Genomic DNA, 16753 nt, shown 5'->3' with positions numbered 1-16753 from the left:
ATTATAATCGTGTATTTATTGGGTTTCATATTTTCTCTGTCTCTTCCCTGAGCCTTTGTAATACCGGACTAATGCATCCGCATACATGTCATTAAAAACATGCACTCAAGTTGACTCGTATAACTCATGTTTTCTCTGTTGCTCTGTCTGAAAGGATAACAGTATAGTGAGATGGGAGAGATCACTCAAACCTCCTCAGATGGCATAATTTTGTGGAAAATTAATAAAAATGCTCACTCTTTCTAAAGAAATGTGATGTAGCCTTTAAAATTGCATATACATATATTTCTGCCTCATATGGTGATCAAGTGGAAATGCGGCTAAAGACTCTGAATTAATTCATCCAAGAAACTTGAATCTTTTGATCCAAAAATTTGTTCAATAATTTACCATTTTATAACTTATACATTTGCAAATTAATTATTTAGACAAATTTTGAAACCGGAGCATTTAACTAAATATATTTATACAAAAATGTTACATTCAAGCATGTGTGCAAAAGGACTCAGGTGAATCAGTCAATAGTTTCTGCACAGGTTGATTCACATGAACCCCTCAAACAAACCACTTCAATAATATTAATCTGAATCCCAACATTACTTGAAATACAGTTTCAGTTCACATCTGTGTGCACAATATAGCCCACATCTCAACACTAAAATGGGCATGAACTGTTAATGCAAGACTTACTGCTCTCACCAAGTTAAGTTAGCAACATAAGAAGAAAGCTTTCTTTCCATATTTTTAGACATGTTAGAAAGGCACGACATGCCAATTATTCACTGAGGTGCCATGCTGAGTAGCCTAACTTATTTAGTCACTTCATATGTGCATAAATGTGTATGGAATTAATGTGATGCACTAGAGAAAACTAAAACTAAAATATGTACATGTAAACGTGGATAAGAAACAAACTTTGCGCAGAGCTAAAACATATAGTCAGAAGGAAAAACTGAATTAGTGTGAGTAAAGATAAAGCAGATGAAAATTGTGACTGTTGCTCAAATCCAATGCATTAAACAGACAGGAAAGGACCAAGGCTGATACAGCAGGACACATAGCCGGGGTTAGAAAGAGAACGAGAGGGTGAGAGAAAGGTCAAAGCTCAGAAGAAATCTTTAGCATTTTTGAACTCGTATACTGCTCAAAAGCTTTTTTTTTTTTTGCTTTAAATAAGGTTATGATATAAAAAAAAACTATACCACTGAAAGTTCATAATTCATTAAACTAAAAAAATAATAAAACTAGAAAAACTCAAGCTTATTGAAGACAAGTAAACAGTCTGATAAAATAAGAACAAAGAAACTAATTACAAGCAATAGAACAAACAACAATAGAACAAAGACACAAAATAAATAGACCTACCTGAAAAACTTCAAGCCCTAGAAATAAGAAATACTACATAAATTGTGTAAAGTAATCAAATGTATTTAAAAAAAACACTGCATAGTCTTCACTATGTAAAATACATATACATTTATTCTCATTAAAGTTCCAAAAGTGAAGAACAGTGAGATATTTTCTCTTTTTTGTTGTTTGATTAACATTAATGACAAACTGCAGCAGGTTTATTAGGCTGCTGTCACTTTAAGAGCGAATGCACGACGGATCCAGTATACTGTTAAACATGCGTTTTCTTTCTCAACTGTTCATGATCACTTAAGACATAAATTACTGTTTACGAGGATACTTGCAAAGACGGGCATTTTGACACATAAATGTGTGTATTTGACTGTTTAAGCCCAATAAGGCGGCAAAATCAACTCCGTTCAGTACTCACACGATCTGAGCAGCGGCTTTAGTGATACGAGTTCTCTTTCGCTGCTTCTTGCACATAACAAGTTTAAAATCACTTGTTTTTAAACCGAGATGCTTAAAAACACATTTAAGTAAAGAGCTTTCGTGACAGTGCATCACAGCAACATTACATGAGCGTAACTGTGGTATAGATAGATGATAGTCCAAAATCTCTACCGGTTGACAAATTTCTACTGGTTAATCGTGTCTAACGGCATACCGCCCACCCCTATGCTCAATGTTCAAAAGTTCATAAAGCTAACTATGCTCAAAGATTCAATACAGCATTAAACTGGAAAAGCGTTGGTCAGAGTATGAATCTGAAGGCCTTGCACAGGAGTAATAGCCTGCTCGTCTGGTTACATTCACTTACTACCGTGCAACAAGAGTGATGAAGCGCTTAATAAATAATTCCTTATTGCAATGGATGACAGTCCTCTAGATCCTTCCATCATGACGGCAGCAGTGAGAAGAAAAAAAAAACTACGAGACCAACTTACTGGCAGAACACTTGCTGAAGAACAGCGATTCTCTCTCACATACTCAGTCTCTCGCTGCCTCTTTGACAGTGTTGTAACTCTCAGCATCCTGTTAAACAGCTGAAATCTCTCCAGCACCGTTTAAACCCCTCACACGAGAGGACTAGCGGATTCAGAAGACCCCCCACCAGCTGAAAAACAGAGAGAGAGAGAGAGCCCAGAGAAAACGCCACAGCCTGTTTCTGCACAATCTATAAAGAGTTTTATCATGCTTTTTTGACAGGACACAAATCTGGCAGCTGTATCCGATACTTCATAGTATCAGTGTAAGAACATGAGGTTTGAAGCATTAAGGAACACAGCATGTTCCTTCAGACAGGGGCGTCTTATGAAGAAACAGAGGCTGCACCTCCTCAAAATAATTGACAGTAAAAAAACAAATAAAAAAAAAACTCTAAATATGCTACGATTGGCCGATAAACCTGTCAATGTGATAATATCATGCTCACAACCAGTCCCTAAATTGAACTAAATTGAACATACTGGTGTAAATGAATGAAATAGTGAACAACCCACTCAGACATCACCACTTCAGGTCACATTAGAGTGGATATAAAAGATGACTTTAATCCAAGAATTTTGGATTCAAATATCCAAAAACCACTAGAACAATGTTATAGCCTATATTTTGTTGACTTGTGTACTTACATTATTATTACATTATTATTTACATTAATTATATTTCCAGCAATGTTTAAATCCAGAGAAATCAGCAATTTTAACCAATGTAACAGCCTGTGTCTTTACGTAGCCTGTCAATGACATCATAGCCACGTTACCCTCGAGTTTTACTTCCGTAGAAACAATGGAAACACCAAAGACGCTTTAATATGTTATGTGTTTTATTAGACAGGTGAGCAACTGTTTGGATACCTTTATCGACAGAAAACATATCATTAGTCTTATTGTTTGAATCTCTTGTTTTCTTTTGCTTTATTTGTAGTAACAGTATACAATATATGAAAAAACTAATTGGCAACACAAGTGATTCAGCTTTTATTAATATGATATTCTAATATCGATCTAGTTTACTGCAATGTGCAACAAGTATCTCTATAGCACCCACCGAGCGAACGCACAGATTAACATAACTTTCAACACACTCAAATGTATTTTTAGTATGATTGTTTTGACCAAGTAAAACGGTTACCCCACAACTTTAATTCGTCAAATAAAGTATCCTCTACAAGTAGCAATTCAGCACTTGTGGCTATTTCATTAGAATGAAAAAAAATAAAAAAAATAATGTGAATTAAAGTGATCAAACGTAACTGTAACAAAGTTCAAGTTCAGGGAAGATGCAGGTGGACATTAAATGTAAAATGAATCATAAAATAAACAAACAACAAAACGAAAGGAGTGGCAGTGGCCAACTGCGTCATAGAAGCATGATAAAAACAGCAACGTAAAATGTCCCAGGGTCTCGGCCTTGCCCAGCTTCATACCACAGTAACATTAATAAAACTTTAATATATTAGCTCATCCATGAACATGATTTCTATCTGTCGAATAGCTTTCCATCGGGTGTGGAGGTGAAGACGACAACTCCCATGATTCCACGCTCATTCACGGTGTCATCAAGCTACGCCTTTATTATTGTTATGAATAAGCAACCTCTAGCAGCGAAACGTACATAATGTGCTTTTAATGAACAGGTTTTCTGCTCATGTGGGACCATTATGACACCTGCAGTTTTTTTTTACAGTGGATTTGTTGACAAATAATGGTCCAAAAAAGTTGACTCTTAATAAAAATAGCCAAACACAAATTATTTTTAAGTGCTTAGTACTGCAGTACAAATTGAGAAAATGTATTAAAAAAAGTAAAAATACTAAAATAAAATGATGCTCATATAAACATAAAATGTACATTGAAAATGTTTTAACATCTAAATGGTTATTAAATTCACAAATATTTTATAATCACTTAATACTAATACATTAATTTATACAAACAAAACTCATTTGATGGGTTAAATCAGGTTAAAATCCCATTTTTTACAGTGGAGAATTGGGTTCTTGTTAATCGTGTCAAATGAGCTCCAGAAACTGTAAAAATCTAATGCAAATTGTTAATTTACACTAGACTAACAAACAATAAACAAACAATCAATCAAACAAACAGACCATGGACTCTGCCTCCTCATTTCAAAAGGCCACCACACACTATTACCTTCAGTGTGTTCAAACAGGTTACACCAAATCCAAAGGAAGCTTCAAAAATGTCACTGGACAGTAAAATGTTTGAATATACAACAGTCATCTCAATATGTACAGTACAGCAGCACTCATAAAAGAGGAAAATTGATTCAAGCGTGAGTCAGTTGAATAGGCTATTACACTTGTTTTCAAATGAGGGCGATCCTGTGTTGAGGGAACTTGTGACCTACAAGTCATTGCCAAGAACATGCATTCAAAAACGGAGACCGCTGCACAAGCTCATAACTCTGTACATTACAGGTATTCACGTAATAACATATCATTTAAAAGCATAACTGACTGTTTTTGGTAGTGGTTTCTTCTGACTCGTTGGCCTCAAGCGTTTTCTCTGCGGCTAGAGATGAGCTTCAATTTACAATAAACAGAGGACTCACGCACACGCATATTGCGCGGTTTTTTACGTTGTTTTTCCAGTGATGCTTCATAACAGGGTCATTTAAATGAACGACTCTAACGTGTACATTAAAATACACTTAGCACGAGACAACAAACAATTCCAGCCAGTCGTATCACCCAAAATAAAATAAAAAATAAATCATAACATTGCGTCTTACCAGTACACAAGCTTGTTATGAAGAATCGCTGGAGTCTTATCCGACGCACAGTTGATGCACCACATTGTTGCGAGAGAAACACGTCCGGATGCGCAAGCGCTATTTCATTTGATATCTAATTTGGCTCGAGCTCTGACAGCGTCCCTCACGGCGTGCGCGTGGAGTAGGATTCACTTTAAAAGGCATGATTTGCGATTTCATGTGCTGTCATTAGCGAGGAGATGATGAGAAGCTCATTCTCTCATCCTTGGCCACCCTCCTTCCTCCTCCTCCCCTCTCTTTCCATCTCTCTCTCTCCCAATCCTTTGAATCTCTTCAGGCTCGTGCAGCCAGCGTGACACAGCAGTAAGGGCGCGAAAACGCGTCTGGCAGCCGAGCTTGGCAAACCGCTTCCTGTTCGCAGCGCATGATCCACACCTCAGGCAACATTTGCTTCGACTATTCTGACAGGCTCTGTTCGGTGCCATTAAGATCAATCAGAGTGTCATGTGACATAATCTGTGTGAGTCACATCTCGATTCGTCGCGCGGCCATATGGTGTCAATCTGGTGGTCAATTCTATCACTCAGTTCGCGCCACTTCTCAAAGAGCACTCTTAAAAATAAAGGTTCCAAAAGGGCATTTTTGTGCAGTGATTCCATAGTAGAACCATTTTGAGTTCCCCAAAGAACCTTTTTTTTTCCCCTAGTGTGAAGAACATTTTAATAATCTGAAGAACCCTTTCCCACTTTAATTGCATTGGATATGTAGGCTACTGTGGATGTTAAAGGTCTTCATGGAACCAAAGATGCCAATAAAAATCTTTTATATTTAATAGTGTGGATGTATCACTCTACGTTTCTCTCCTCATTTTGCACATCTGCCATTTAATAATTAATGTTTTGCGTTTTGTCAGTGGACTTGTGCATTGAAGTATGCTGAGAGACTTTTCAACCCACTCTGTTGTGACAAGTCTCTTTTCTTCTCGTCTTGAGTAGTCTCGTTCCTTTCACATGGACATCAAAACACAGGAGAGATATGTGATATTTCTCTCTTTCTCTCTGTCTCCATCTTTCTCCCTGGCCTCAGGACAGCTTTATATAATTCATCATATTCCATATTAGCCACCATTTTGAGGCCTTCTCCCCATGTTTGTCATCTGTCTCATTCTTCAGCACAAGCTGCTCAGTGTTCTGTTCACTTCATCTCTCCTGTGTCACTTTCTCTTTTCTTCAGGGTTCATACGGTCATGGTAAACCTGGAAGTATCAGGCTAGGGAATGTTACAATTGTGATTTCCAGGACAGGAAAAGTTTGTTTATTTGTGGATACTTCACAAATACTTACTGTTAAAATTTAATTTATTCATTTAAATCTGTGCATGTCCAAACCAAATTAATTCTAGGGGAATTCTCATAGATTTTTTCATTAACATCTAAAAATAGAAACTAAAATTATGGCCTACATTTGTAAGTCTCATGACCTACATTTTGCCATTCATCACACTCTTGCATGTTATTTTTAAGAACATGAATGAGAATTGATGAGTTAGCTAAATTCCTGTCCATAATTGCTAAAATGCAGCATAATAAACAGCAAGGGCATCGATAACAATACATAAATATTGTTGGATGTGCTGGCTTTTCATGTTCCTATGAGATGTTTTGGCCTACTGTATTGTAAAAATGCTTTTTTTTTTTTAAGTTGTAAACAAAACAAAAATAATACAAGAAAATACTATTTCAGTCTTTCTACTTCAATATTTTATGTTTAATTCAATGTGTCACTTGCCATTTCTTTCAAATTAATTTCGAAATTTACTAGCAATTTCTGAGTGAACACATTGTTTCCAAACTTTTCCAATGTAGATAGGCTCTATTTTCAATTAAACCAATTAAAATTGCACAACTGTCAGTGGATGTATTTAAATGGATAGTTTACCCCAAAATGAAAATTCTGTTATTAATTACTTACCCTCATGTCGTTCCAAACCCGTAAGACTTTCTATCATCTTTGGAACACAAATGAAGATCTTTTTGATGTAATCTGAGAGCTTTCTGTCCCTCCATTGACAGCCTACACATACACCACTTTGATGCTTCAAAGAGTTCATAAAGAAATTGTAAAACTCATCCGTATGAATTGAGTGGCATAGTCCAAATTTTCTGAAGAGACTCGATTGCTTTATATGATAAACAGATTGAATTTTATTCACATATAAACATTGATCTGCGAACAAAAGCTCAACTGAACATGCTTGATGCGCGAGAACAAACCTCATTGGTTCTCAAACGTGCTACGTAACACACGAGAATGAACCTCATTGGTTCTCGCAAGTAAACATGCTAGAGCTTTCGTTTACCACAGCTAATGTGTGAGAATGTTTATATGTGAATAAAAGCCTAAATTCAATCTGTTCATCATATAAAGCGATCGTGTCTTCTCAGAAAATTCGGACTACACCGCTCAGTTGTGTAGTAGTCATGGAGGGACAGAAATCTCACAGATTTCATCAAAAATATCTTCATTTGTGCTCCGAAGATGAACGAAAGCCTTACGGGGTTTGGAACGACATGAGGGTGAGTAATTAATGACAGAATTTTCATTTTTGGGTGAACATGCTAGGTGTACAGTATGAAGTGTCACCATACTCATATTGTTTCTGCACACATTGATGAGTTGTATATTGCATAATACAAATGTTGTTGAAACCATCCTGCTGAAAAACTGAAGACCCATATCATCTAAATGTGCTTTGAGCTACTACTCATGCAGCACTCAGTCTATTTTAATGTCCCCAGGGCACCACGTGATGCGTATCTGCACATGATTGGACAGACATGATGCTTCATGACTGTGCTCTATCGGCCTCCCGTGGTGGGCGGAGTCAACGTCAGTCTCCTCGCATTTCCCCTTTCATGATTCCCAAAGAACAACGCTACAACGTGCTGCTGACTGCAATATTAATAAAGTCTAACTAGGTCATTTGAGCTATCAGAAAGTCTCTGCTTCAGAATGCAGCAAGTTCAACCAGCTGAGAGGAATGGAGACATCACTTTAGATTATGATTTCTGCATATTTAACACTGATGAAAACATTAATATCATATTTTTATAATAGTGTACATATCAGAACCTGACAACTCAAGAAATCATAAAGAGAAAAAGAGAGAGCAACCAGAAAAAAATAATTGTGGCATAACATTGTGACATTATTTAAATGACAATTAAGCACATATAAACTACTGTTCAAAAGTCTTGGGTTTGTCTTTTATTTAATCAAAAGTGACAGTAAAGACATTTATTATGTTACATGTGATTTATATTCCAGATAAATGCTGTTCTTTTGAACTATTTATTCATCTAAGAATCCTGAAAAAAAAGATATCACCGTTTCCGTAAAAATATTAAGCAGCACAGCTGTTTTTAACATTGCAACATTTAACATTTTTAACATTATAATAATAGGAAATGTGTCTTAAGCATCCAATCAGCATATCAGAATGATTTCTGAAGGATCATGTGACACTGAAGACCGGAGTGATGATGCTGGAAATTCAGCTTTGCCATTACAGGAATAAATTACATTTTAAATTATTACCGTTTTTGAACAAATAAATGCAGTCATGCACTTTTTTCAAAATATAATTCATCATACATATCATTTCTGTTATTTTTCAGTTTGATTTTGGAGTGAATGGTGACCTGGAAATGTTTCCACAATCTTGTTCCATAAATAATAAAGCATGACACTTTCAACCCTGTCTGTTCCTACTTCATTATTTCACAGCATTTATTATTCTCGCTTTACTCTCTATTTGTCCATTACTGTAATCATGTTTACTTATCTCTTGCTCATCATTTGTCTTTCTCCATCTCCTTCTCATCTCTTTGTAAGTATTCTGCCCCCTCTCTCTCTTTTTTAATCATTATCTCTCTTTCCTCACTGCTTCCACCCTTTATCCCTCCTTCTCGATGCTGTCACTCTCTCTGGAAGAGGCAGACTCAGAGAAGGGGAGAGGGAGGCGGGGATGAGAGGAGAGAGTTGCTTGGTGACGGTTGCTGAGAAACAGATGTGGGAGGGGTTGCTGTGAGCCAGAGTCAAAAGTGGCGTTGCCTTGGCGACCGAGGTTTCACACTGTCTTACAGGATTTGGCGCAAGATGGGAGGGATCACAGTACCTCTGAGGGGTTTGTAGCATCATATATCCACATATACAATATAAACATACACAAGTACACACATGACCACTAGAGCCAATATTATTTTAAAGACCCCCTGTGATGAAAATCAAGTTTTTAATGTTGTTTATATGTCTATGTGGTGTTTTAAGACAAACCATGTGCAAATTCATAAGTCAACACCATTGCGTGTTGTATTTTTCTCCTTAAAACTGCAGTGAATCAAAGACAGTCTCAGTGTTTCTGATGTCACAAACTACCTTGTAACCAATCACATCAGAGCGGGCGGACTTTAGCATATCATTAACTATGACCGCTCTGAAATAGGGGAGTCTCAAGAGAAGCCAGGTTATCAGTATATTTTTCTGTAAATATTAAAAATCGGTTACACTGGCAATATAGCGGGTGAATTATGTACCTGATGCATATTACGACGTTATGATGAACTATATGCCTTTCTCTACTGATGTTCTATGATGTTCTGTCATGTTTGATCAATTTAATGCATCCTTGTTAAAAACATTTTTTATTTCTATTAAAAAAAAAATCTTACTGATACCAAACTTTTGAATGGTGTGTTTAAAGGTGCAATATGCAGGATTTTCAGTTATTGTTTGTAAACACGACATTTACACTTGGACCCTCCTCTTGAGCAAAACACAGCCAGAAGCTCCAGCCCTCTACCTGTCATGATATCATGAGTGGCGAGCTCTTTTGTACGGTGACGCATTGCTGCCACATACATATTATTTTTTCCCATCAATTATGTCGTAATAACGAGATCTTATGTCGTTTTAACGACATCTTTTCTCGTAATAACGAGATCTTATGTCGTTTTAACGACATCTTTTCTCGTAATAACGAGATCTTATGTCGTTAAAACGACATCTTTTTCTCGTAATAACGAGATCTTTATGTCGTTAAAACGACATCTTTTTCTCGTAATAACGAGATCTTTTTTTGCCCTTATAAGGACATGTGTAGTCATGTACAAAATATGCCTTTATCCACATAAAATTGACAGCCTATCGCGCCTTTATCACACGTTCAAAAAGCTTAAGCAAATATAGCAGCCCCCAATCATGCAAAATTAATCAATGAGGCCCTTTTTGGAAAATATTTTAAATAGGCCTATAAGTTTTTTTTTTATATATATAGGCTAATATATTATATATAAGATTTATTTTTGTTAATAGGCTATATCTTCATTCATTAGATATAATTAACCAAAAAGTAGTCAAAACACAAAACAGAAAATTTTACAACATTGTGTTCTTATTTTGTTTAATTAACGAAATGTCGTCTTTATAACAGAAGATACAATACAATAAATACAAAAATCTTCAAGATACAGCCTACAATCTTCACATGTATAACGGATGTCACCTTATAAACAGTCCTTTGTGTGGTGGAATAAGCAATGCTATATAGAAATATATGGTTAGTATCTTAATTAAAATTTTCTTTTATTATTTTATTAGTTCATTAATTATGCTAGCTCAACTAATTAAATGTGAAGAGCTGGATACTAATTACTAATGAAATAATGTCAAATATTAACTGTAGGCTATTGATTAGAGTTGCCATAGACTAAAGGATTTTTCTAGACTAGTAGTCATTCATTTAAGCAATTAGGACTAATCGCACGTTTATATTCAATGCTGGGTGCATGTAGGCTATAGCCTATATTCCGCGCTCAAGCGCAAGCATTAAACTTGCCGCAAAGCGCCGGCAAAAGTAGGCTAATGATATAATAAATGTATCTGAAAAAAATAACGAAGCATTTTAATTGTTTATGAATGAACTAGTCTTTTCAGTGTAGGCTGCCTGCACTGTATCTCCATACATCTCCGCTGTAATGTAGCCTAGATGCACCTTTATACAGACAGGATTACATTATCAGATGGTACCGTATTTGCTTTCGATTGGATTTGTTTTTCGTTGGTGGACATTTTTTTTTTAAACGTTATAGTTATATTTCTCATGTCTGTGAGGCTTGTCTATACACTGTTTTTCAGTTAATTTTTGAGGCGCGCTCCAATTCAGAGATCATGAAAGCGCGCCCTGTTTGTTTTATTTTATTTTACAAAAGCACACCGTTTTCTTGTTGTTGTGAGTTTACACAAATAAAAGTAGTTGCGACTGATGTATTATTATTTTCTGTATGACCAGAAATGATGGAGTATTTTAAGTTGTTTCCACTGTTGATAGGAAAATGCGAGTGATGGCACCGGCGCCTCCATCCATGTCATAGTGCGCGCTCCACACTCTGCACAAACACTTGGATATGCGCTTCATAATAGCAAACATTTATCTAGGTTAACGTTAGAGCGAGCGGCCATGCCAGACGGATAATCCTCTTCATGTTTAACTAATCAAATTCTGTTGCATTTTATTGCGGCAGTTTGAAAAGGGCGGCTGAAACACTTAGCCTATACAGATAAACGCCCAACGCTGGTGTTTTTCTTTAAACAAATTCGTTTAGGCTTTAAAATAAATATTGTTTATGGGCTAATTAATGCCACAATAATTTGTTTATTTTATTGGCTACTTGTATTTTTCATTTTTGTGTTGCATTGAATACCATTGAATATTTGCATTGAATGCATTGAATATTTGCTGTGCAACGCAATGTCATCCTCCCATAGAAAGACACGTTAAGAGCCACCTATTTTCTTTATAATAAAGGGTTTCTATGGAAGGAAAACGCTTAACGTATAATTAAATGCATTGCGTTCATATTCTTTATCACTGAAGCTTTTTCTTTATTATAAGGGTGTATTATTCCATTAAAAAATGACTGTTTATAAGGTGACAATCCGTTATCTTGAAGATTTTTTTGTATTGAAGAATTGTATTGTATTGTATCTTCTGTTATAAAGACGAAGATTGACATTTCGTTAATTAAACAAAATAAGAACACAATGTTGTAAAAAATAAACAACTTAGGCTATGTTCTGTTAGATGTGTTTTGACTACTTTTTGTTTAATTATATCTCTAGGTAATAAAGATATAGCATATTAACAAAAATAAATCTTATTAGGCCTATATAATATATCATATTAAAAAAAACTTATATATAAAATATAAAATATAAAAAAGCCTAGCCTATATAAAATATATTTTCCAAAAAGGGCCTCATTGATTAATTTTGCATGATTGGGGGCTGCTATATTTGCTTAAGCTTTTTGAACGTGTGATAAAGGCGCGATAGGCTGTCAATTTTCTGTGGATAAAGGCATATTTTGTACATGACTACACATGTCCTTATAAGGGCAAAAAAATATGTTGTTTTAACGACATAACATCTCGTTATTACGAGAAAAAGATGTCGTTTTAACGACATAAGATCTCGTTATTACGAGAAAAGATGTCGTTAAAACGACATAAGATCTCGTTATTACGACATAAGATCTCGTTATTACGAGAAAAAGATGTCGTTTTAACGACATAAGATCTCGTTATTACGAGAAAAGATGTCGTTAAAACGACATAAGATCTCGTTATTACGACATAAGATCTCGTTATTACGACATAATTGGGAGGAAAAAATAATATGTATGTGGCAGCAATGCGTCACCGTACTTTTGCAATCTTTTTTTTCAAATATTGTTTATCATGCATAAATAGCACTTTTTGTGTATATGAAATAACAGTTATGCTAATAGTTAGATGACTGGCAGTAATTTGCAAGCAAGTTTAGCCATCTTCAGTGTAGCTTGCTAATAGACGATAATTACGTGTCATCATAAAAACATAATTGCAATGGCAAGTAATCTGTCGAGTTACAGATAGCGGCCAACAATTCAATAGCAACATCGGTGAACTGTTTTTGTGTTGACACACGACAACTTCCCACCCTCACCTGCACCGCATATTGTTATTGACTGGATGAGCGACATACCCACTGGCCAAAGGTTGCAGCCCAGAAACACCCGAGAACAGCAAAGAGAAAACATGAAATACAGACACAGGGCAGTGTCTCTGTAGACACAAACACCACCGCACACTTCTAATGGAGACACTTCTAAGTAATGACTGTGAAGCATTAAACTATACTCTTTTTTTATCCTGCATATTGCACCTTTAAACACAGCTGACTTGAAGTATGACCCAACATCAATTGAGATGGAAACACATTTACATATATGCACTTCAGGAAGCTGTCCCAGCTAGAGGATGAATAGAGGGCGCTGTCCATAGTGCTGAATACAGCCGTCATCATTCACAGCAACTTGACCTCCTTTATAGTGGTTCACACAACTAATTCAGATCATTCAGTATTTGCGATTTAACTAACATGAAACTATTCATATCAGCAGATGTTAACTAGAATTGTTTGGAAATTGATTGGACATTGAACCAACACAGCACTAAAATTGGTTATACAAAAGAAAACAGAATATTTTTTAATTAAACATTTAAATTTATAATTTTATAAATATATTAATGTTAATTATTTAATATGAAAACCTTTTGAAATAACCAGCAGGCTTGAGAGTAGAAAATTAAAGGTTGCAAAACTTTGGCCTCTCTATCGCCACCTGTGGTCAAAATACAAAATTGCATGCTGCTAAAAATACAAATTGATGAAGGCTTACTTTAATGAGGCAAGCACACACAGATTTAAGTACTTTCTATTATTAATAAATAATAATAATAATTCAGAGTGCAAAAGATAGCGCTGCAATTTAAGTTGCTATACAAAATGTGGTACATGGATCATTTTGATCAACAAATGAGCTTCTCTTTTAATCCCATTATCCAACTATGAATTATGCAGCAATTACACCCCACACTTTCCAAGGGTGTACAATTAACCTCAATGCAAGTCAGGATTCAAAATAAGGCCAGAGGGAAACTGAAGCTTAAAGCTCACTGATCATTTCTAATCAAAAATGTTAATTTACACAATAAGCACAGAGCAAACATTCACGTCTGCACGCCTTTGTACAGCAACGTGATTCAGCTGGTGCCTGTCTGCAGGGTAACGGGACTGTGATCTGCGATGTGATTGCTACATTCTCTTCATTCATTTTAATCTACCAGAAAGTCTTCTTTAGCCATATTTGGACAGGATTGGTCTATATTTTGTCTAATATATTTAGACAAAATATATTTACAGCAGCTGTGCTAATTAATTATGCAGGAAACATTGAACATGAGCATGATATTATTTGTAGAAATAGATTTCAAGCAAAATAGAACAGTTCTGTTGACAATAGCGAGCATTAACCTTGCCTTGTTAGTCAACTCGCATCAGCTGACTCACAGCTGATCCACGTCTACATATAGGAATACAACGCCTATCAATGTATACATAAATAAGCTCCACAGTATTATCAACAGCTATCGCGTTTCTCAGGAGCCAATTCCCTCTCGTCCAGTCAGGATTTGGCATTCTGATTCCCCTGAATCAGACTAAAATTCCATAATTATGTTGTACATTAAAATTAATTAATGATATCTGCAATACATTCATGTTGGCTCTGTTCTGTTTACCCTAAGGGGGGTTATTGCTGCTCTCCCTGCTCTTATCTATGCTAGACTGCATGGATGTGCAGGGAGTCCAAGAACAGAACCATACCGTCAATCCTAACTATATGCTAATTGTCAATCGGATTTGACGATAGTGGTCAAGTAGACGGAACTGTATGTTAAAGGGGTCATGAATTAAGAAATACAATTTTCCTTGAGTTTTTGACATTAAAGAGGTCATCATACTATAAGAATATCCTGTAAGTTTCAGAACAAAACTTCCTTGTTAGTCCAAAAACAGCTTTTATTATAACCAAGCCCAGCAAACGACTGTGGAATGTGTTTATGTAATAGATTAGATAGGTGAAAGACTGCCTCTGCAGAAGAAAATCAACGCCTACTTCATCATTGCAACTTTGGCCCCACCCACTGGTGTGTTAGTGAGATGATAAGGGAGTCAAGAGCGATCACTGGATCATTTCAAAGGATTCTAATGCTAGGAATGTGGTTATTTATTTTCAACAATGTGAATGTCTCAGTTGAACATTATTTGTTTGTTCAGTACATTTCATTGTGGATTCTTTGGTATATCAGTCGCAATTTCGGCTCAGGCTTTGCAAACAGACTTTTACGATATGGACTCGACAGTATTGTCACAACATGTAAGTAACTGTGTTAATTCTAATGCCTGATCTATGACCAATGATTTCTAATATGTAATGATTCGTGTACAGTCAGATGTTCTTTGTCTATGGGTCAGTAAATCAAACCAGTGACTTAAACGGTCAACTTCACATTGTTTCTCTTAGTAGGATGAAAATAATCTGTTATTTAAACTGTGATTAAATTATATATAAAAAGCGATCAAAGAACATAACCTTTGCAATCGCTGGAGCTGTCAATCAAATAGTGTGAGTTTATCAGTGACCGAGTTCTGGACTCCTGTTATAATCAACGAATCTCTTATTTACATTGTTTGCACTGTTAGTAACGATGAAAGCATTTGTAAGTGTGCAGAAATCAAGTTGCAATGACGAGATCACTGCATTCATGCACTCAACATGTCTGTGATAGGCTACAATGCGTATCACTGCAACCTTTCATGCCACGATCTAAATATAATGCCATAGATCTTAATATAATGCTATAATCAATACGTTTCACAATTAGTTAACCTTGAGAGCTGCAATAGTAAAAACGTGCTAAAAGTTTTCGAGAGAGTTCCACATGTAATACTTAGCTATTTCTTATGCACAGACGTTAGCCAATCACAGCAGTGGGCGTTTACACTAAAGTCTCACAACAGACACGACCCTTAAAACAGAGCATTCAAATCAGAAGGCTAAAATCAGGGTAGGAAAAATACCTTTTATTTCTAAATTATGACTATTTTTGATGTAAAAATCATACTAACATTATAAGTGCACCCCAGGAAACATTATAAAACAAAATTCATGACCCCTATAAAAGTTCATTTGTTTTTTGTGTATTTTTCTCTTCTTATTTTATGTCATTAAGAACTCTATATTTAATCAAAAATACAGTAAAAACAGTAAAACGGAATATATTGTAATATATCTTAAAATGTAATTTATCCTTGTGATGGCAAAGCTGCATTTTTAGCAGAAGAATTTTTTTTCTTATCAATGTTAATAAGAAATTTCTTATCAATGTTGAGAACAGTGCATTTTTTCCAGAATTCTTTTATGAACAGAACGTTCAAAAGAACAGCATTTTTTAAAATAGAAATCTTATGCAACATTATAAATGCCTTTGCTGTCACGTTTGATCATTTTAATGCATCCTTGCTTAAAAATAATAATAATAATATATTACTGACCCCAAACTTGTAAACATGCATGGCTGCTTTTGAATGGCCGTCAATAAAAGAAAATGCTCTTCGAAGCCAGACGGTGTATTAACAGCGTCTGCCAGCAGGGTCTAACCAGGCAATGCTAACCAGCCAAATTTCGACCTGTAGGTTAATCCACACTGTCATCTATAATT

The 16753-nt window shown here is 35.5% G+C and overlaps 1 protein-coding gene across 5 annotated transcripts in view; it reads right to left on the bottom strand.

The window, feature by feature from the left end:
- Window positions 1–16753, bottom strand: part of iqsec2a (IQ motif and Sec7 domain ArfGEF 2a) — an 85145-nt gene that overhangs the window by 29607 nt on the left and 38785 nt on the right. Inside the window, exon 1 of one of the 5 annotated variants that reach the window (XM_084388898.1) lies at window positions 5110–5549. The exons of the other annotated variants lie outside the window; for them this stretch is intronic. Within the exon in view, the coding sequence (XP_084245024.1) occupies window positions 5110–5174 (65 nt within the window). The 5' untranslated portion in view covers window positions 5175–5549. Of the gene's footprint in view, window positions 1–5109; window positions 5550–16753 lie in introns of those variants that run through there. 5 annotated transcript variants of the gene reach the window in all.

The sequence above is a fragment of the Rutilus rutilus genome, assembly GCF_951802725.1.
Source record: "Rutilus rutilus genome assembly, chromosome: 19".
Lineage (NCBI taxonomy): Eukaryota > Metazoa > Chordata > Actinopteri > Cypriniformes > Leuciscidae > Rutilus > Rutilus rutilus.
This window is presented reverse-complemented; position numbering and strand designations above follow the sequence as displayed.